This window comes from Aotus nancymaae, unplaced genomic scaffold (genome assembly GCF_030222135.1).
Source record: "Aotus nancymaae isolate 86718 unplaced genomic scaffold, 86718_ANA_hifiasm-v0.15.2.pri h1tg000049l, whole genome shotgun sequence".
Classification (NCBI taxonomy): Eukaryota; Metazoa; Chordata; class Mammalia; order Primates; family Aotidae; genus Aotus; species Aotus nancymaae.
Window position 1 is genome coordinate 31,149,981 of NW_026988463.1, and position 22,078 is coordinate 31,172,058.

The 22,078-nt window shown below is 35.6% G+C and overlaps 1 protein-coding gene across 1 annotated transcript; it reads left to right on the plus strand.

The window, feature by feature from the left end:
* Window positions 1–26: 26 nt before the first annotated feature.
* LOC105730224 (zinc finger protein 724-like) lies at window positions 27–21,051 on the plus strand. Its single transcript, XM_064362737.1, has 3 exons — window positions 27–1,481; window positions 2,630–2,725; window positions 18,331–21,051. The coding sequence occupies exons 1-3, from the start codon at window positions 1,151–1,153 to the stop codon at window positions 20,391–20,393; spliced, it is 2,490 nt and encodes an 829-aa protein (XP_064218807.1). The 5' UTR covers window positions 27–1,150; the 3' UTR covers window positions 20,394–21,051.
* The last annotated feature ends 1,027 nt before the right edge of the window (window positions 21,052–22,078 follow it).

Sequence of the window (22,078 nt, forward strand, 5' to 3'; positions counted from 1 at the left end):
ACTTGTCAGAAGACAGATGAGGTCAAATACTCAGTTGGCTGTCTTTGTCTCCTTTGCCTTTTATGGTGGACAGGAGGAGATGTGCACCTTTTAGGCACAGCCCTAGTTTGGTGCCTGCTCTTCATAGTTTTGCCTGTTTCAGTGACAGGTGTTGGGGTGTTATTGCTTAGAAAGGTCCCCTTGTCTCAGCCCTGCAGGGAAGGCATGCCAGTCTGTGCCTGTTCCACTGCCCCCTTGATCTTTGAAGGAGTCCTCAGGGCCTTCAAAGCATAGGGATGTTTTGCAAGTTTCCAGAATCTGGCCCAGAAATTAGGGCTCAATTTCCTGATTGTAGTAGAGGTGAAGATGCTAAGATGGCTGTGAGCCCTCTCAGATGGGCTGAGGGTAGTAAGCTGGGTTTTGTTATCCCTTGAGTGTTGGTGGAATAAGCAGTGGAATTTGAACAAGGTAGAGGAGAAGAGGGAATTTTGTCTTTATGGGGTTGGGATGATTTTCTCCTCGGGTTATCTCCAGTTGGAGTTTTTAGGGCACCAAGGACTGTCAAGTGCTGTTTTTTTAACCGACTGAAATCACTTTGGGATTCTTTTTCTGCAACACTGGAATGTTTTAGTTTTTTAAGAAGTACTCATGTAAATATTATATATATATATATATATATATTTTTTTTTTTCCCAATCCTTTTTTTAAGAGACAATCTTTATTGGGTCTACACCTCCATCCTTGATCTTGTTAGTGATGCTGTTTTTGCTGTTAGTCGGGTTAGAGTTGGCCCTAAGCGGGGTTTGGTGATAAAAGATTGTTAAAAATTAAAAACAAAAAACAAAAAAAACAGGTTCTTTCAATTACTGAATGTTTGACAAAATATTCTTATCAGGCCAAAACAGTTACATTATTGGTGAACTTGTTAGAACTTCAGAAACTCAGTCCTTATTTTGGATCATCTGAAAAAAGTAATTTGCAAGACAAGATCTCCAGTTCATTGTACACATTGAAATTTGAGAGGTACCTTCTAACTCAAAATGTCTTTTTCATTTGAAAAATATACACAGCTCATTTTGTTTGATGCAAATGCAGCACTTAAAAATGTACATTTGTGTTTATGTCCTAAATTTTATACTTTGCAAGCCAAAAAACTGTTATATATACACTCATGTTGTGGATTATGCTACTCTCTTTACTCAGAGTTAGAGAATACATTAGAATATATTTCTGTGTTGAGAACTATTTTATAATTCAGTCCTATAAGTTTAGAAGCACTTCTTTTTACTCTCATTTCATCTTGAGTCAAGTTAAAAATTCTGCCCATGGCTGCTTGATAAATATATGTGTGTATATGTGTGTGTGTGTTTATCAGGGACCATTGACATTTATGGACGTGGCCATAGAATTCTCTCTGGAAGAGTGGCAATGCCTGGACACTGCACAACAGAATTTATACAGAGATGTGATGCTAGAGAACTACAGAAACCTGGTCTTCCTCGGTGAGAATAACTTCAATACACATTCATAATATACCCTAAAGGTTTTATTTTATTTTATTTGTAAAACATTTTTGGTAACTTTTGCTTTGTATAGATAAGTTTAAGATCTCAGTTTTGAAAAAAAGTTTAGAAATTTGTGTAGAGAGGAATATCTTCAAGATGTTTCATGTTGATCTGAATTTTCCACATTCCTGAGCTGATCTCTATTTTTCACTACAGATTATTGGTAATGATGGAAAGTTGGTAGCTTAAAACATTGTTTCTTACACCAAAAAACCTAATTGCCACCACCAATTATTTTCTTTGTTGTTGTTGTTTGTTTGTTTGTTTGTTTTGTTTTTGAGATGGAATCTTGCTCTGTTTTCATGCTGGAATGTAGTAGTGCAAGCTTGGCTCACTGCAGCCTCCACCTCCTTGGTTTACACAATTCTCCTGCCACAGACATCTGAGTAGCTGGAATTACAAGCACATACCACAACCCCCAGCTCCTTTTTTTTTTTTTTGTATTTTTAGTAGAGATGGGGTTCAGCATTTTGTCCAGGCTGGTCTCTTATCTCCTGACCACAGGTGATCTGCCTGACTCTGTCTTTTGTACTGCTGGGATTACAGGCATGAGCTACTGTGCCCGGCCTTCTACCACCAGTGTTTGATTCAGTAATACTAGGTAGTTAAATTAAAAACATACAAATGGTGGCTCATGCCTGTAATCCCAGCACTTTTGGAGGCAAAGGTGGGCAGATCACTTGAGTTTGGAAGTTTGATACCAGCCTGACCAACATAGTGAAACCCCGTCTCTACTAAAAATATGAAATATTATATGTGTGTGGTGGTGCATGCCTATAATTCCAGTTACTTGGGAGGCTGAGGTGGGAGAATCACCTGCACCCTGGTGGTGGAGATTGTAGTTAGTGGAGATTGTGTCATTGCACTCCACCCTGGGCAACAAGAGCAAAACTTCATCTCATATATATATATATACAAATTTAAAATATTTCCTAAATATTTAAAAATTTCTGTTGTAAATTATTATTTTGGGATTAATTTATGAGGATATTCTATTATGTCATTCTTACAGAGCAAATTAGTAACTTGAGAACTGGAGAATATGAGCAACATTCATGTTTCTTTATTTATTTTTAATAAAACAGGTATTGCTTTGTCTAAGCCAGACCTGATCACCTATCTGGAGCAAGGAAAAGAGCCTTGGAATATGAAGAGACATGAGACTGTAGCCAAACCACCAGGTATGTGAGAATGAATGTGACAGATGAGAGGTCCAAAAGCTGAAGAGAAAGTCAGTCTTTAAAATGTGATTTGGGAAGCTGTGTTCAAAAGGAAATGAAATAGTTTCTGGGATGCCTGAGGAGTTTGTATTTTGCTCTCACACAGAGGTACCTTCTGTCTTAGGTTTTTAAATTTTCTAAAGATTCTACTTTCTCTTTGGTGATGTTTATTCAAGTTTACAATGAGAGCCCAAAGTCCTCTTCGTGAAGTATAAGAGACTGCACAATCTGACTGCTTTTCCATTGTTATGGGGAACACAAAAAATCTGCATAATTTTGAGAAACCTCTTTTTTTAAATTCTCTTTTAGCATCATGCCTGAAATGTGTGAGTGGTGGTTTATGTCCCATCTTTGTTCTTGTTGTTCATTTCTCTACACAGTCCATCCACTTTTTATTACAATAGACTTGAAACACAGTTTAACATAAAGTATGATGTCCTTCTGCTTGGTTCTTTTTCCTCAAGATTGCTTTGGCTATTCAAAGTTTATTGTAGTTTCATGTATATTTTACAATTGTATGTTTCATTACTTTGAGAAAAATACCACTGAAATTTTGAAAGGGAATTTGTTGAATCTATAGATTACTTTGGATAATAGGGCATTTTAAAAATATTTATTCTTTCAATCCATAGACATAAAAATTTTAAATTTATTTTTGTCTTCTTTAGTTTTTTTATTGATATCTTATATCTTTCATTATAAATATTATTTACATCTGGTTAATTTTTTTCTTAGAAATTTATTGTTTTAATGCTATTCCAAATAGATTGTTTTTCCATTAGATCAGAGAGTTTAGGTGTACGGAACCATAACTTATACTTGTAATTTAATTTTATTATATTTTTCTTATTTGATGAGTATATTAGTTTAGACAGGTTTTAATGTACTGTTTATAGTTTTTTATATATAAGATTATATAATCTATAAATGGCAACTTTTTACTTATTTGTCTTCAATGTCTTTAAAAACTTTTTGACTAATTCTTATGCCACGTAGTTTCAGTGCTGTGTTAAAATAGAAGCATTGACAATGGGCACAATATAGTTTTGCATTGGTGTCTGTGAATTTGAAGGAGCAAATACCTCTTCAAGTTTTTGTAAAATGGTTTTAGAAGGTAAAGATTTTCTTTTGCTAGGCCCCCTGGTGATGGGATGCTCTCTGGGTTTGTAGTGTAGAGGGTTTGTAGTTTGGTTTTTCACAAGACTTCTGAGTGTACATTAGGGTCCACCTTTAGTTGGCTTGTGACAAGGAGCTTGGGTAGTTATAATTTCCATTTTATTTTTAGACAGACTGAATATCCTTCAGGACTTTGATTTTTAGAGCAGACACTAAGGTAGGTGTCTGCAGTGGGCCTTATATCAGGATGTGGATCAGTATGGCTTTCACTGAATACCAGAGGACTCTTCTTTCTTTCTTTTCTTTTGAGACAGAGTCTCACTCTGTCACCCACACTGGAGTTCAGTGGTGCAATCTTGGCTCACTGCAACCTCTGCCTCCCAAGTTTAAGCAATTCTCTGCCTCAGCCTCTGAGTATCTGGGAATACAGGCACCTGATGCCTGGCTAATTTTTGTATCTTTAGTAGAGATGGGGTTTCACCACCTAGGCAAGGCTGGTCTTGAACTCCTGACCTCATGATCCACCCACCTCAGCCTCCCAAAGTGCTGAGATTACAAGAATAAGCCACAGCACCTGACCTGAAATAGGATTTTTCTAGGTCACTGTGTGGGTTTCTATGTAGTCATATCTGTCCATGAACTGTGGTCCAGGAAGCTGAAACTGAGTCATTGAACAGATTCAGAGATCACAGTAAAGGCCAAGGTCTGCCAGCCTGCCTGCAGGTCTATTAATTTGTATCTTCCTCCAGGCCTCTGAAGTGGAAGGCCTCTCCCAGATGGTTTCTGGGAGGAGTTTGGGATGGTTACAGAGTAATTTCACAATTCTCATTGAGACCAAGTTGGGTGGACCATTCATTTCCTGGTCTTTAGCCAAGAGCAGAGGTCCTGTAGTTTGCTACATTAATGAAGGCCTGCCTTCTGAAAGGAACACTCCTCAATTTTGGGCTTTAGCAGAGTTTCACAACTTCCTTCCTGGATCTCAAAGCTCTGTTAAAGGCACTGATTTTTGAGATGGGGATCTTGCCACATAAATCAGCCTGGTCTTGAAATGCTTTCCTGCAACAATTCTCCAACCTCAGTGTACCATGTAACTGTCATTATAGGGGTGAGCCATGATGTCTGACTCCAGTATGTAGGCAGTTTTGTCAGGGATGGCTGACAAATTTTCTTGCTCTGTGGGAATGAGAAAATAGAGCACCTGTTATTTTTCTATTTTACTGATGTTACTATCTCTATCAATTTCTACTTTCTGTCTTCTATTTCAAATTTGTCTGCAACATTAGATTCAGACATTTAGGACAATATGTTAGAATATACATTTTATGCATGTGTTACAGAATCTTTGAGGTGTCAGTTTTTTTTTCCTGGAAACCCTCTGTGGCTGGTGGTCCTATTGCTTGAGTTCTTGTCCTGCATCCAGGAAGAATAAGGTATGCAGACAAGTGAAGGGTGAAGAAAACAAAGAGGATCTTTATTTAGTGTTAGAAGAGTTCAGAGGGAACCCACAGTGGGTAGCTCCTCTCTGTGGGCAGGTCATCCCATCAATTGTTTAGCTCTCAGTAGAGAGGAGGCCCTGAGAAGAGGCTTCTCTCTGCAGGCAGGGTGTTCAGAGGTCTCTGAAGGTCTCCAAAGCTGCCAGCAGAGAAGGTAGCTCATCTCTGCAGCTGATCATCACATGGTTTCTGTGTCCTCTGCCCTCTCTGTCTGAGACTAGGGCTTTTCTGGACCTCAGAGGGGAGTAAGGTCATTACAGTTGGTCCATTGGTGGCCATAGGCAGGCCAGGAGGAGGCACAAGAAGTCCCCATTCTGGTCTGTGGGCCCCTAAAGGTGGCACTCTACAAGGGACTTTCTCTTTTCTGCCATGAAATCTGTCTACCTCCTACTGCCATTTATGACCCATGGGTTTGGCTCCAACCCTGCTCTGAGATTGGAGTGTGCAGGTGCTAGGAGAGGAGTGAGGCCATGAAGCAGGAGCAGACACCTCCAAGCCAGCAGAAATGGGAGAGCACCTTCCCAGGACCCCAAGGCTGTAGGCAGCAGAGATGCCCATGTCTTCTACATGGGAGGGTGGCTGCAGTTGCTCCCAGGGAGCTCCAACCCCACCAACTCAAAAGGGGCAGAGCTCCTGCTTGTCCTTGTGTAGCAGGAGGCCCAGGTCTGTAGCCATGAGTCAGGCAGCTGCTGCTGCTGCACCTGGGAGGAAAGATCCTACCCTCCCCCAGTGAAAAATATGATTGACAAAAGAAATTTAGTCACCTTTGTGATTTACAACAACCTAACACAATAACTTTAATTATAATCGATAACACAAACTCAGACATCAGAATTCCAGGATTCCCATATGATTTTTGGAACACACATTAACATTTTCACTAAAATATTACCTGAAAATCAAACACTATCTGATCAGCAATCCTATGTCAATAAACATGTCAAATAATCCTGCTTACCTCTCCCTTGGAAGCCCCAGGGGCCCTCTGTAGCATCCAAAAGCTAGGGGTTAAAAAAGACAATTTGGAAGCTTTAAAGACACAAAACACTTAATAGAAATTTAGGTTACCATAAGTCATCTGTTTTAAAAGACATATAGTTTTTTTGTTTTGTTTTTTAAAGCAAAAACTCTACAAGAGGGAGGATCCAGTATTTCAATCTGTTTCTTGTCTTTTCCTTCTTTTTTAGATGGTTTATTCATAAGTCAAAGAAAAATCTTTTTTCAAGGGAAAGAAAGCCAAATTTCACACTTGCATTAGTCTATTATTGTCAACCCCAACTTTTTAAATGAAACCTTATAGATAATTTCATCCAATCTTAACCAGTTTGAATATGAGGTACAATTCTTACTAAATTTTATAACCCTTTACAAATTTGTGTTAAAGAGTAGGTCAGTGCTTCAAGACACCCTTGTTGTACTTTTATTCCAATGTTCAATTTATGGAAAAACCAAATAATATTTTATTGAATTTAATCAATATGTGGACACATAGATCCTCTTTATAATTTTTACACACTTTCCATAACTTGTTTAAACCTTTAGGTTTATCTTATTTAAGAACAATCCTTTAACTCTCTAAACTAGGCAAAAATTTGCATTTTCACACCTTCTTACAGTCTTTCATTAAAGACATATTTCACTTTCTTTACACACCTTGCATGCACATCTGTTTTCAGTAGTCTCAATTACATGTTATAATGGCAACTGTTAACAATCCTTAATTTTGGTGAAATACCTGGTAAGTTATTTCAGTTTTACATACTTAGGTGCAGATCAGGTTTGACTGTTTCTGGCATAGCTATGGACATAACATATGTTTCCAGCTCTTACCAACCTGTAAAGCAGGAAAGTCAAACAACTTTAAAAGTCCAAAGAACCAGTTAGTGACCTTGAAGCATTTAACCAACCTAGTTTCTTACTTGCATAATTTGAAAAGTATGTCTACATTTTATAGACATTTCTATTTTCATTTTAGCAATAATTTTAAAGCTAGGTTATTTACTTAAGTTATATTTAAGTCACATGTATTTAAAAATTGCTGGCTGGGTGCATTGGCTCATGCCTTTAATCCCAATACTTTGGGAGGCCAAGGTGGGCAGATCACCTGAGGTCAGAAGTTCAAGATCAGCCTGGCTAAATTTAGTAGAGAGGGGGAAACTCCATCTCTACTAAAAATACAAAATTATCTGGGCATGGTGGCACACCTGTAATCCCAGCTACTCAGGAGGCTGAGACAGGAGAATCCCTTGAACTAGGGAGGTGGAGGTCACAGTCAGCTGAAATAAAACCACTGCACTCAGGCCTGGGCAACAGAGTGAGAATCTGTCTCCAAAAAAATAAAATAAAATAAGAAAGAAAGAAAGAAAGAAATTGCTTACACTTACTTACATGAGCACTCTTACTTACAGACCAATTTGGTAGACACAACATTTAACAATAAGTATATAAACAAACACATCTAGACATGTGTACACACAAACTAAGATCTAATAACTGGGAACCCTGGCCATGACACAGCAGTACAATCTCCCTGGTTTTATTTGGTTTGGCCCAATAGCTAATCCAATAAATGCTGTGAACCAAAATTTTGGGTAAGGCAGTTTAAAGGCCCAACCTCTCCAGACTCCAAAGAACTCTGGGACCAAACAGCACCAAAGGAGAGCATCACATGCTAACTACACCCACTGCTTAGAACCACAGCACAAAAGCCTATATACATACAATGCCATTTCACTTTCCCATTCAGTGGTAAACTCTACGTTTCATACAGTGTTTGGGGTGAAGCGGTATTTCAAATGTAAGAATTCTTTTTTTTTTTTTTTTTTTGAGATGGAGTTTCACTCTTGTTGCCCAGGCTGGAATGCAATGGTGCAATCTCGGATCATTGCAACCTCTGCCTCCTGGGTTTAAGCAATTCTCCTGCCTCAGCCTCCCAAATAGCTGGGATTACAGGCATGTGCCAGTATGACCAGCTAATTTTTTGTACGTTTAGTAGAGATAGGGTTTCTCCATGTTGTCAGGCTGTCTCGAACTCCTGAGCTTAAGTGATCTGCCTGCCTTGGCCTCCAAAAGTGCTGGGATTACAGGCATAAGCCACCGTGCCCAGCCTGAGAGACAATTCTAAGTAAGGTTTAGTACTAGACCTCAGAATCTGTGCCAGGGGTGTCCACTTTTGGGATCCAATCTTAGAGTGTCAGACGTCTCTGACTTTAGGTTGGAACTGGTGTCATTTTATGTTTTCCTCCCAGAGGCAATGGCCTACTATGAGATTTATAAGACCACACTTCCGTGTGCTAACCATCCCACTAGAGTGGTAGCCATGATCTAAAAGGCATCGTAGCTTTATTATTTTCACAGTATTTGATTTAAGTGCTTGATCCCAAAAGATTGAGACCAGGCTGGTAAACATATAAAGAATCCCTCTCTGCAAGAAAAAATTAAAAATAGCCAGGCATGGCTGGGATTGTGGTCCCAGCAACTTGGGAGATTGATGTGGCAGAATTACTTGAGCCTGAAGATGTCAGGCTACATTGAACCATAATTGTGCCCTTGCACTTCATCTTGGAATCTTGGATGACAGAGTGATATCCTATCTTTATTTATTTGTTTTTGTTTTTGAGATGGAGTTTCTTTTTTGTTGCCCAGGCTGGAGTGCAATGGTGTGATCTTGGCTCACTGCAATCTCTGCCTCCTGGGTCCAAGTGATTCCCATGCCCTAGCCTCCTGAGTAGTTGGGTTAACAGGTTTGTACCACCATGCCCAGCTAATTTTGTATTTTTAGTAGAGACAGAGTTTCTCCATGTTGATCAGGCTGGTCTTGAACTCCCAACCTCAGGCAATCCACCCACCTTGACCTCCCAGATTGCTGGGATTCCAGGCATGAGCCACTGTACCTGGCCTTATCCTGTCTTTGAAAAACAAAACAAACAAACAACAACAATAAAAAAACACTGTTCACTTCTGGCATGTTAAGTATATTCACATTGTTTTTTATTCAAAAAGCTTCAAGAAATTTTACGTTTGTAAAATGAAAACTCAAAACCTGTTAAGTAACAACTGCCCATTTTACCCTCTTTTCAGCCCTTGAGAAACATTGTTACCCTTTCTGTTTTTATAAATATGACTACTTGACATATCTAATATAAGGGGTATCATATACTATTCATTGTTTTGTTACTGGCTTAGTTTAGGTAATATACTGTTCTCAAGGTTTATCTTAAAATCTGACAAGTTTTTTAAATGTGACAAGTTTTTTTTAAGGCTAAATAATATTCCACTGTATGTATATATTATATTTTGCGGTGTGTATATGCATCAAAAAACAACTGAGTTGTTTCTACCTTTTGGCTTTTGTGAATACTGGTTCAATAAACATAGATGGTTAAATATATCTTCCAGGTCCTGAGTTGCATACTTTGGATATAGATTCATAATTGGAATTGCTGTATTTGGTGATACTTTCATGTTTAATTATTTGAGAAACATTTATAACATTTTTAAATGATGGCTATATTTTTGTCTTCCACCAACAATCAGCATATGTTGCATTTATATTGCATCATCAATGGATTTGCTGCTTTTTAAAGATTTATAATGGCCATTCTAATTGGTGTGAGGTTATTTTGGTTTTCATTATAATTTTTATGCATTTCTCTAAGAATTACTAATTTTTAAATATCCTCTCAAATGTATCTTTATGTTTAAATTATGTGTCCATTTCTAAATCTAGTTATTCAACTGTTTTTAAATTTTAACAGTTGTTTATATATTCTGAATATTAACTCCTATCACATGTGATTAGTAAATATTTTCACTCATTTTCTAAAAGGTATTGTCACTCTATTGAATGTTTTCTTTGGTGTACAGAAATATTGAATTATAATGTAGTTAAATGTTTCTGTTCTTTTCTTTGTTGGTCCTGCATTTAATGTTATAGCCAAGAAAATGGTGCCAAGACCAATGTCATGTCTTTCCCTTATTTTGTTTCTAAGAGATTTTTTATTTTATTGTGTCTAAGTATTTTATTTAAACTATTTTTGTATATGGCTCAAGAAAATGATCCAACTTGATTTTATCAGTATAGATTTTTAGTTTTCAACATTATATTTTGATTATAAAATCTAATTATTACTCAAATTTGATAAAATATTATTTCACTTTATTGTGTGGTCATGGCAACATGGTGGAAGATTATTAGATCATATACAAAACAGTTTACTTCTGAGCTCTCTATTCTGTTCTTTTATCTGTTTATCTGTCTTTGTGTTAGTACCACATTGTTTTTGTTATTGTAGCTTTTAATATATTTCCAAATCAGGAAGTCTAATGCCTCTTTGTTAATTTTCATGGGTGTTTGGTATAGTTCATAATCAAAATTTAAAATTTCAACCAATATTCTTGCAAAAAGTTGCTATTGGGATATTTATAGAAATTATATTGCATTTGTATATCACCTTACGTTGTATTAACATCTTCAAAAATTTAAGTTTTTGACTATTGAGCAAGAATATTTTGAAGAGTGTGTTTTAATTTCATATGGCTTTTGATTTGCCAGTTTTACTTTTGCTATTAATTCCTAGTTTTATTGTTTTGGTCACAAAGCATACGTGTATTATTTTGGTCTTTGATATGGTTTGGATTTCTGTTCCCACCCAAATTTCATTTTGAATTGCACCCCATAATTTTGACATGTTGTAGGAGGGACCTGGTGGGAGATCATTTTAATCAGGGGGGCAGTTTCCCTTGTTCTGTTCTTGTGGTGATGATCAAGTCTCATGAGATCTGAGGGTTTATCAGGGTTTCTGCTTTTCCATCTTTCTTATTTTCTCTTGCTGCCACAATGTAAGAAGTGTCTTTCATCTCCTGCCATGATTCTGAGGCCTCCCCAGCCATGTGAAATTCTAAGTCCCATTAAACTGCCCCCCACCCCGGGTAGGTCTTTATCAGCAATGTGAAAATGTACCAATACGGTCTTACATTTATTTGTTGTTGTTTAATATTTGTTGTTGCTGTTGTTACTCTGTTGCCCAGGTCAGAGTACAGTGGTATGATTTTGGTTCACTGCAGCCTCAACCTCCCTGGCTCGAGTGATCCTTCCTACCTCAGTCTCCCAAGTAGCTGGGAGTACAGACATGCACTAGCTCATTTTTTGATTATGTGCAGTGACAAGATCTCACTATTTTAGCCATGCTGGTCTCAAACTTCTGGCCCCAAGTGATCCTTTTAACTTGGTCTCCCAAAGTGTTGGAATTATAGGCATGGGCCACTGCACTTAGTGAGTATTCATCAATTTAATTAGACATGTTATGTGTCCTAACAGAGTACACCAGGTACAAGTAAGAATATTATGTATTCCCTTGCTTTTGACTGGAAAGTACAAAACTTTTTTATTTTTATTATATGATATGGATGGTTTATTATGTGGTACGGATGTCCATGTTCTCCAAATTTTATCCTGCATTATAATCCTCAGTGTTGGATGTGGAACCTGGTGGGAAGTGTTTGGGTCATAGGGGATCAGAGGTGTTTGGGTTATAGCGGGTCAGAGGTGTTTGGGTCATAGCGGGTCAGAGGTGTTTAGGTCATGGGGTAAGTTTCTCGTGAATGGCTTGATACCATCCTCTTGGTAATCGTAAGTTTACACTCCATTAATTCAAGTGAGAGCTGGTTCCTTAAAATAACATGGCTACTTCACTCACGCTTGCTGTGTCTCTTATCATGTGATATGTCCAGTTACTCTTTGTCTGCCAGCATGATTGTAAGCTTCCCGAGACCCTCACCAGAAGCAGATGCTGGCACACACTTTTTGTACAGTCTGCTGACTTGTCAGCCAAATAAACCTCTTTTTCTTTATAAATTGTCCACTTTTAGGTATTCCTCTATATGCAAAGTAATTAATACAGTCTAAAATATTACTCTGAGTGTTTTGTTTTGTGCAAGCTAGGCTTGAATTCCTGGGACTATGTGTTTAGTCCACCTTGTACTCCCAAAGACCTGGAATTACATTTCTTTTTATTAAGTAGTTTAATTAATTTGTATTTTATTTGATTGCTTTAAAAATGCAGTCAATGGCCAAGTGTGGTGGCTCACACCTGTAATCCCAGCACTTTGTGAGGCCGAGGCAGGTGAATCGCAAGGTCAGGAGTTTGAGACCAGCATATCAAACATAGTGAAACCCAGTTTCTACTAAAATACAAAAAAATTATGTGGGTATGATGGCAGGCACCTGTAATTACAGCTACTCAGGAGGCTGAGGCAGAAGAATTGCTTGAACCTGGGTGGCGGAGGTTGCAGTGAGCCAAGATTTCATCACAGCATTCCAGCCTGGGCAACAGACTGAGACTCCAGTCTGAGCAACAGAGCAAGTCTCCATCTCAAAAAAAAAAGAAAAAGAAAGAAAAAGAAGAAAGTGCAGTTGGTATTACCAGTTTTATTCTCACTGTTTTTGTGTTTTTTTGTAGATATGTTTTCTCATTTTCTGTTTTGCTACCTTAATCTTTATTTTAATTTTGCAGTGATGTTTTTTTTTATTTTATTTTGCATATTTTTATAAGTATTCCTTTTGTAACCATCTTAAAATATGGAAATTACATAAAACATCTTAAGTTAAAAAAGATATTTTAATCTCATAACAACCTCAATTGAATACAAAAAGTATACTTCTGTATTTTCCAGTGTGTTGTTGATTTTAAAATTATTTCATATTGTATATCTATTAACAGATTTATGCAGACTTGTATTTTGTTTATCATATTCTGTACAACCTTAAGAGTTTTATGCACCATGATTACAATAGTAAAGACTTCTATATGTGTGTATGTTTACATCTAATAGAGAGCTTTACATATGTATGTGGTTTTATGATGCTGTTCAGTATCAGTTTATTTTTCAACAAATGGACTCATTTTAGCATTTCTTTCTTTTTTTTTTTTTTTCTATGCAGAATTAGGACTATGGTAGTATTGATGAACACTCTCACCTTTTATTTTGGAAAGTATTTATTTATATCTTCTTTTAGAAGTAAAATAGTTTATTAAGTATTAGTGGTAAGAAATTTTTTTATTGCATCGAAATTTGGGAAGCTGTTTGACTTTTTTGTTTTCAAGTAACCTCTGTATTACTTTTTTCCTAAGTTCTTCTAAGATTCCTTTTATGAATATATTCATCTACTTGATGTCCAGTTTTTCATTCCATTTTTAATTTTGTTTCAGAGTTTTATATTTTTGTATTATATATTTTAGGATATGTCATCTCACACCAGTTAATTGTGTTATGATTATAACCACAATTTATAATTGTATATGACAATGTTTTTATAATTATAGTACATTATTAATCATGTTTATAATTGTATATGACAATATTTAACTCTTTATAATTTAAGACACTGTGGAACAACATCAAATATGAATTAGCCATATTTCTATTGCCAATATAATGATCTCTTATGTGTTTTTGCCTGAATAAATATTATCCCTGCATTTTTTTTATGACTTGTGTATTTGTTATGTTTATTGTGAATGATTATTTAACCCTATCTCACTGACTTATCATATTTTTTTTTTAAATTTCAACATCTATCTGTGAATCTATATTATTTTTGTGTGGAAGAATTTTTTTTTTTTTTTTTACAGAGTCTTTCCCTGTCACCAGGCTGGAGTGCTGTGGTGCAATCTCAGCTCACTGCAACCTCTGCCTCCTAGGTTCAAGCAATTCCCCTGCCTCGGCCTCTGGAGTACCTGGGACTACAATTGCTGCCACCACACCCAGCTAATTTTTTGTATTTTAGTAGAGATGGAGTTTCACCATGTTGGCCAGGATGGTCTCAATCTACTGACCTCATGATCCACCTGCCTCAGCCTACCAAAGTACTGGGATTACAAGTGTGAGCCATTGCACCTGGCCAGGAGAAAATCCTAGATTTGAAGATAATTTGAAAACTATTATATATCTGAATGTATTCTAGTCATTGTTCATTTTTACTTGTCAAAACCACACAACAAAATTTACAATACAATATTATTAAATATTCATTCTAGTCCTGTTAATTACATTGACATTGTTATGCTACATATTGCTAGATTTTTTATCTTGCAAAGCTAAATCTCAATACACATTACATAACATGAATTTGTCTCATTTCCTGGAACTTTTCAAACACCACTCTGTTTTCTGTTTCTGAGAGTGCAACTGCTTTCTGTATCTTTTACAATCTCTTTGTTTTTCTGGCTGGCTTATTTTATTTGCATAATGCCATTGAAATGCATTTTTATAGTTGTTAGAATATTTTCTTGTTTTTGAAAGCCAAGTAATATTTAGTATTTTTATATTTTAAATGATACCTACTGAATGATTTGGTGACAGAAATTTGCATTGCTTCAAGAATGCAGTGTGAAATTCCAACAGCATTGCATTAAATTTGTAGATTACATTGAGCAGTATGGACATCTTTACAATATTAGTTATTTCCACCTTTGAACAACAGCATGTTAAACAGTTTGTTGTTTAATTTCTATATATTTGTGAACTTTTCAGTTTTTATTGTTGTTTTAAACTCTCATTCCATTTTGATATTTGTTTTAAATGATATTTGATGATATTAGTTTTAAAAATTTTGCTCTCGTGTTACTTGTTAAGACTTTTTTTTTTTTTTTTTTTGGCCAAACAGGTGGTCTAGGAAGGAGAATGTTGCGTGAATTATAAAGATGAGTGTATTCTGATTTTGTAGAGGAGTGTTCTCTATACCTCTGTTAGGAATAATTGTTTTATATTGCCTTCAAGTCCTCTTTTTCTTTACTAATATTCTGTCTTGTTTTATTTTTATTATAGAATGTGGGGTATTGAAATATCCTACTGTACTTATATATGCTCTGTTATTCTTCAGTTTTGTCAATATTTTCTTTATATACTTCGAACCTTAATGTGAGATACACAACACACACACACAAATAAATGTACATACAAATATGTCATAGGTTCCCAGTGACTGAATATGTTATTACTTAATATCTTTCTTTGTATCTTTGGAGTTTGGACTTAAAGTAAATTTTTAAAAATATGATAGTTTTTGACTTAAAATAGAGCTCGTATATTATTTTGACCTGTTCTACTCTCAGTTGGTTAATATTTGCATGGAACATCTACTATTTTGCCACTTTCAGATTTGTTTTGTTTTTTTTTCTGTCACAAAATCTGAACTGACTTGTGGAAAGGCAGGCTGGGTGTTGGTTTTTAAAGTATGTTTCATAAATCTCATTATTGAAAGTATGTTTCTTGATTTGAAAGTTATATATATGTGTGTGTGAATATACATAAATATAATTTTCTTAAATAGAAAGACTTACTAATGTTATTTTATTGCTTTATTTGTTTCTTGTATCTTTCTTCCTCATTTCTTCTCTTTGTAGTCTTTGTCTCTTTAATTTCTGTATTGATATGCTTTCACTTTCTTATTTTCTTTCATGTATCTATACAGATATTTTCTTTGTGTTACCTTGGGGATTACATGAAACCTCTAAAAGATACAACAATATACTTTAATCTTATTAAAAATTAGCTTCAGTTGCAAGCAAGTATTCCTCATTACATTTGCTCTCATTTGTTATTTATATTACTACTTATATCTTTTTATGTTGTACATGTATTAACAGATGTTTATAAAAATTTCTATGCTTTTACAAATTTTATTTCATTTTATTTTATTTTTTGAGATGAAGTTTTCACTCTTGTTACCCAGGCTGGAGTGCAACGGTGTGATCTCGGCTCACTGCAACCTCTGCCTCCTGGGTTCAAGCAGTTCTCCTGCCTCAGCCTCCCGAGTAGCTGGGACTACAGACGTGTGCCACCATGCCCAGCTAATTTTTGTATTTTTTAGTAGAGATGGGGTTTCACCTTGTTGAACAGGATGGTCTCGATCTCTTGACCTCGTGATCCACCCACCTTAGCCTCCCAAAGTGCTGGGATTATAGGCGTGAGCCACCGTGCCCCGCCCTACAAATTTTAAAGAATAAATTTTCTTGCACTATCATGATAATGCTAAGGAATTCAATTTTTTTTATGTGCATATCTTTTCCAGAACAATGTATTTTCAAATAATTCAATGTTCCTTTTTGAATCATGTTATTTTCAGTGAAAGAAATTCATTTTATCATCTTCGATATATAGCACACATGCTGTGCCAATATACTTTCTCAGAATTTAGTTATTTTGGAAGGTTTTTTTTTTATATATTTTAATTTCTGTAGAACAGTTTTGCAGTTGATATTATTCTCATTTAACAGATTTTTTTTTTTTTTTTTTTTTTTTTGAGGACTTTGACTGTAACACAGAGTTTCCTTCTAGCCTGCAAATGTTTTGGCAAACTCACTGGTTATCTTATAAGACTATGCTTGTAAATGACACATCACTTTTCTCTTGCAGCACCCAAGATTTTCTTTTCATCTGTGACTTTTGAAATTGTATTTATATATGTGTTTGTTATAAATATCTATGTGCATATCCCAGTTTGTTTTATTGAGCTTCTACCTTTTTACATTATTTTTTCTTCTAGAATTTTTTAGTTATTTCTTTTTGCATGTTTAGCTTTTACAATTTTTTGATATTTGAAATATTTTTGTGCTTATTCTAATTTTTTTCATTTTTAAGTTATCTGTGTTCCTTTCTCACTATTATTTAATTACTTTAAATTTAAAAAAATTAATTTATACATCTTCATTTTTTATGTTTCCTTTCTGAACAGTTTATAATTTTTATATGGGGCTATTTTGCTGTAATATTTTCTATTCATTGTAATTTTTGGTTGAGATTTGGACATTTAAAAACAATCTACCTGTCATAGTCTTTGAAATGTAGCTTTTTTTTTCTGGCATACATTAAAGCCTATTGTTTTAGCCAGAGATTCTGGGAATTTCTCAGATATGTTCTTAGGATGTATCTTATCTGAAAATTTGTATTTATTTTTAGTTAAAGAAATTTATCAGTGTTTCTGCTTAATGGCCAGCCCTTGTTTGCTACATGTGTTTTCTCTCTGTAGTACTGCAGTCTCTCTACTGCTGTAGCATCTACCTTAGATCTTAGCAGATTCAAACTGTCATTCCAAAAAATGCTATTATAGTAGTCTGCTTTCATGCTGCCAAAAAGACATACCCAAGACTATGTAATTTATAAAGAAAAAACTTTCAGTGGACTCACTGTTCAACATGGCTAAGAAGGGCTTATAATTGTGGCAGAAAATAAAGGCAAAGCAAAGTGGCATTTTACATGGTGGCAGTCAGAGAAGGGGCATGGGTAGAGGGACTCTTTTTTATAAAAACTATCAGATTTTGTGAGACTCTTATCACAAGAACAACATAGGATATACCCCTACCCATAATTCAGTTACTTCCCACCAGGTTTCTTCCACAACTAGTGAGAATTATGAAATCTACAATTCAAAATGAGATTTAAGTGGAAATGGAGAACCAAACCATATTAGCCACCACTTTCTTTAGTATTTAATGCCATGGAAGACAGAAACCAGTTTGTGAAAAGACTCTTAGAAGCTAGAAATAGAAATGTATGTGTCACTACTTTTCTGAGGTTTATTTTATTTATTTATTTATTTTGGTAAAATTGAAAAACAGAAGTTGGCAGTTTACTTCTAAAGGCACTACATTCTGTTTTGGGAGCGGGAAGAGCTCTGCTGGATAAGTGTAACAGAATTATTTTTCTATGTGATTCTTTGCATTGTGCTCACCTGGGGTACTGCACACAAGTAACATATTTATAAATCTTCCACAAATGTGTTTTCATCAGTATGTTTTTGTTGAATTTAGATGTCTATAAAGGAAGTAGGTCCTGTGGTGCTTTTTTATGCCATCTTGCTCATGCAGCTTGTATAATTTTATAGGTTAGATGTATAGAGTATACAAATCTTAGTCTAGCAAGTGAAGTAATTTGTTATTTTTATTTCCTTTTCAGCTATGTGTTCTTATTTTGCCCAAGACCTTTGGCTAGCGCAGGATATAAAAAAAACATTTCAAAAAGTGATAATGAGAAGATATGGAAACTGTGGGGATGAAAATTTACCACTAAGAAAAGACTGTGAAAGTGTGGATGATTGTAAAATGCACAGAAGAGTTTATAATAAACTTCAAAAATATTTGACAGCTACCCAGAGCAAAGCATTTCTATGTTATAAATATATAAATATCTTTCAAATATTTTCATATTCAAATAAATCTAAGAAAGGACATGCTAAAAAGAATGCTTATAAATGTGAAAAATGTGAGAAATCATTTTGCATGTTTTTACATCTAATTCAACATAAAAGAATTCATACTAGAGTGAATTCCTACAAATGTGAAGAATGTGGCAGAGCCTTTAATTTGTCCTCAAACCTTACTAAACATAAGAGAATTCATAGTGGAGAGAAACCCTACAAATGTGAAGAATGTGGCAGAGCCTTTAACCGGTCCTCACACCTTACTAAACATAAGAGAATTCATAGTGGAGAGAAACCCTACAAATGTGAAGAATGTGGCAGAGCCTTTAACCGGTCCTCACACCTTACTAAACATAAGAGAATTCATAGTGGAGAGAAACCCTACAAATGTCAAGAATGTGGCAAAGCTTTTAACTGCTCCTCAGACCTTACTGCACATAAGAGAATTCATAGTGGAGAGAAACCCTACAAATGTCAAGAATGTGGCAAAGCTTTTAACCAGTCCTCACACCTTACTACACATAAGAGAATTCATAGTGGAGAGAAACCCTATAAATGTCAAGAATGTGGCAAAGCTTTTAACTGCTCCTCAGACCTTACTGCACATAAGAGAATTCATAGTGGAGAGAAACCCTACAAATGTCAAGAATGTGGCAAAGCTTTTAACCAGTCCTCACACCTTACAAAACATAAGAGAATTCATAGTGGAGAGAAACTCTACAAATGTGAAGACTGTGGCAAAGCTTCTAACAGGTCCTCACACCTTACTGCACGTAAGAGAATTCATAGTGGAGAGAAACTCTACAAATGTGAAGACTGTGGCAAAGCTTTTAATTGGTCCTCACACCTTACTAAACATAAGAGAATTCATAGTGGAGAAAAACTCTACAAATGTGAAGAATGTGGTAAAGCTTTTTACTGGTCCTCAAACCTTACTGCACATAAGAGAATTCATAGTGGAGAGAAACCCTACAAATGTGAAGAATGTGGCAAAGCTTTTAATTGGTCATCAGACCTTACTCAACATAAGATAATTCATACTGGAGAGAAACCCTACAAATGTCAAGAATGTGGCAAAGCTTTTAACCTGTCCTCAAACCTTACTCATCATAAGAGAATTCATAGTGGAGAGAAACTCTACAAATGTGAAGACTGTGGCAGAGCCTTTAACCGGTCCTCACACCTTACTCAACATAAGAGAATTCATAGTGGAGAGAAACTCTACAAATGTGAAGACTGTGGCAAAGCTTTTAATTGGTCCTCACACCTTACTAAACATAAGAGAATTCATAGTGGAGAAAAACTCTACAAATGTGAAGAATGTGGTAAAGCTTTTTACTGGTCCTCAAACCTTACTGCACATAAGAGAATTCATAGTGGAGAGAAACCCTACAAATGTGAAGAATGTGACAGAGCTTTTAACCAGTCCTCACACCTTACCAGACATAAGAGAATTCATAGAGGAGAGAAACTCTACAAATGTGAAGACTATTGCAAAGCTTTTAACCGGTCATCACACCTTACTAAACATAAGAGAATTCATAGTGGAGAGAAACCCTACAAATGTGAAGAATGTGGCAGAGCTTTTAACTGGTCCTCAAACCTTACTACACATAAGAGAATTCATAGTGGAGAGAAACCCTACAAATGTGAAGAATGTGACAGAGCTTTTAACCAGTCCTCAAACCTTACTAGACATAAGAGAATCCATACTGGAGAGAACCCCTACAAACATGAAGTATGTAGCAAAGCTTTTAACTGTTCTTCACACCTTACTAAACATAAGAGAATTCATAGTGGAGAGAGACCCTTCAAATGAGAAGAGTGTGGCAAAGCTTTTATCCATTTATCAAACTTTACTAAACGTTAGACAATTAATAATGGAGAGAAATCCTGCAAATGTGAACAGTGTGGCAAAGGCATTTGTGTATTCTTAATCTTACTGAACATAAGAATCTGTGCTGAAGAGAAATCCTATACAAATGTGAAGAATGTGGCAAAGGCTTTTGTGAATCCTCAGCACTTAGTAAACATAAAATAATTCATACTACAGCATGTGGAAAAGCTTTTTAGCAGCCCTCAACCCTTACTAACCATAAGCAACTTCATACTGAAGAGAAACCTGATACTTTTGAAAAATGTGGAAAAGTTTTTAACTAGTTCTTACACCTTACAGAACATGAAATAATACATAATGGATGGAAACTACTAATGTTAAGAATGTGACAAAGCCCTTAATATATTGTTAACCCTTACTAAACCTGAGGTAATTCATACTGGAGAGAATTCCAGCAAATGTGAAAAATGTGACAAAGACTTTAGGAGTTCACGTCCTTTGTAGGGACATGGATGAACCTGGAAACCATCATTCTCAGCAAACTGACACAAGAACACAAAACCAAACACCACATGTTCTCACTCATAGGAGGGTGTTGAACAAGGAGAACACATGGACACAGGGAGGGGAGCACTGTACACGGGGGTCTGTTGCGGGGGAGTGGGGGAGACAGCGGGGGGGAGTTGGGGAGGGATAGCATGGGGAGAAATGCCAGATATGGGTGAGGGGGAGGGAGGCAGCAAATCACACTGCCATGAATGCACCTATGCAACAATCTTGCATGTTTTTCACATGTACCCCAAAACCTAAAATGCAATAAAAAAAATAAAATTAAATTAAATTAAAAAAAAAAAAAGACTTTAACAAGCTCTCAACATTTATTACACACATTTCATACTGGAGAGAAGTACTACTAGCATAAAGAATGTGTCAAAGCCTTTTACAACTCCTCAATTCTTAGCAGACATAATATATATTGGAGAGAAACTCTACAAACCTAAAAGTTGGAACAATGCTTTTCACAATATAAAATAAATCATAATGGTCCTAGACCCCAGAAATGTGAAGAATGTGTCAAAGCCTTTAAATTGTTGTCACTCTTGGTTGTTGGTAAGATCATTCACACTGTAGAAAACTACATGTTTGAAAAATGTGACAAAATACTTGACTAGTAATCACATTTTATTGCACGAGAAAGCGTTTATACTAGAGAAAAATTTACAAATATAAAAAAAGGGAGAAAGCCATTGATACCTGCTCATATCTTACTCAACATCCAACAGTTTATACTTAATAGAAGCATAGCAAGTGCAGTTACTGTCAAAATAGCTTTCAAAAATACAAGTTGTTAAAGTGAAGAAGAGCATTCATTCTGAAGACAAACATTACAAATATGAAGAGAGTTGTAGTACCATTACTTGTTTCATAGATGTTATTGTACAGATTTTATTTTAGAAAAAAAGCCTGAAGCAGTTTCTCAAAACTTACTCAACATCAGGGAATTTATATTATGTTGGAGAAAAATCTAATAAAAGTAATGAGTTTAACTAAAGTATTGTTCAAAAATGACAGCTAAGAAAACACCGGAGAGTTCATCATAAAATATATGTTTACAGATGCAGTAACCATGAAAACAACATCTACTTCAAAACTAAGTCTATGTCAAC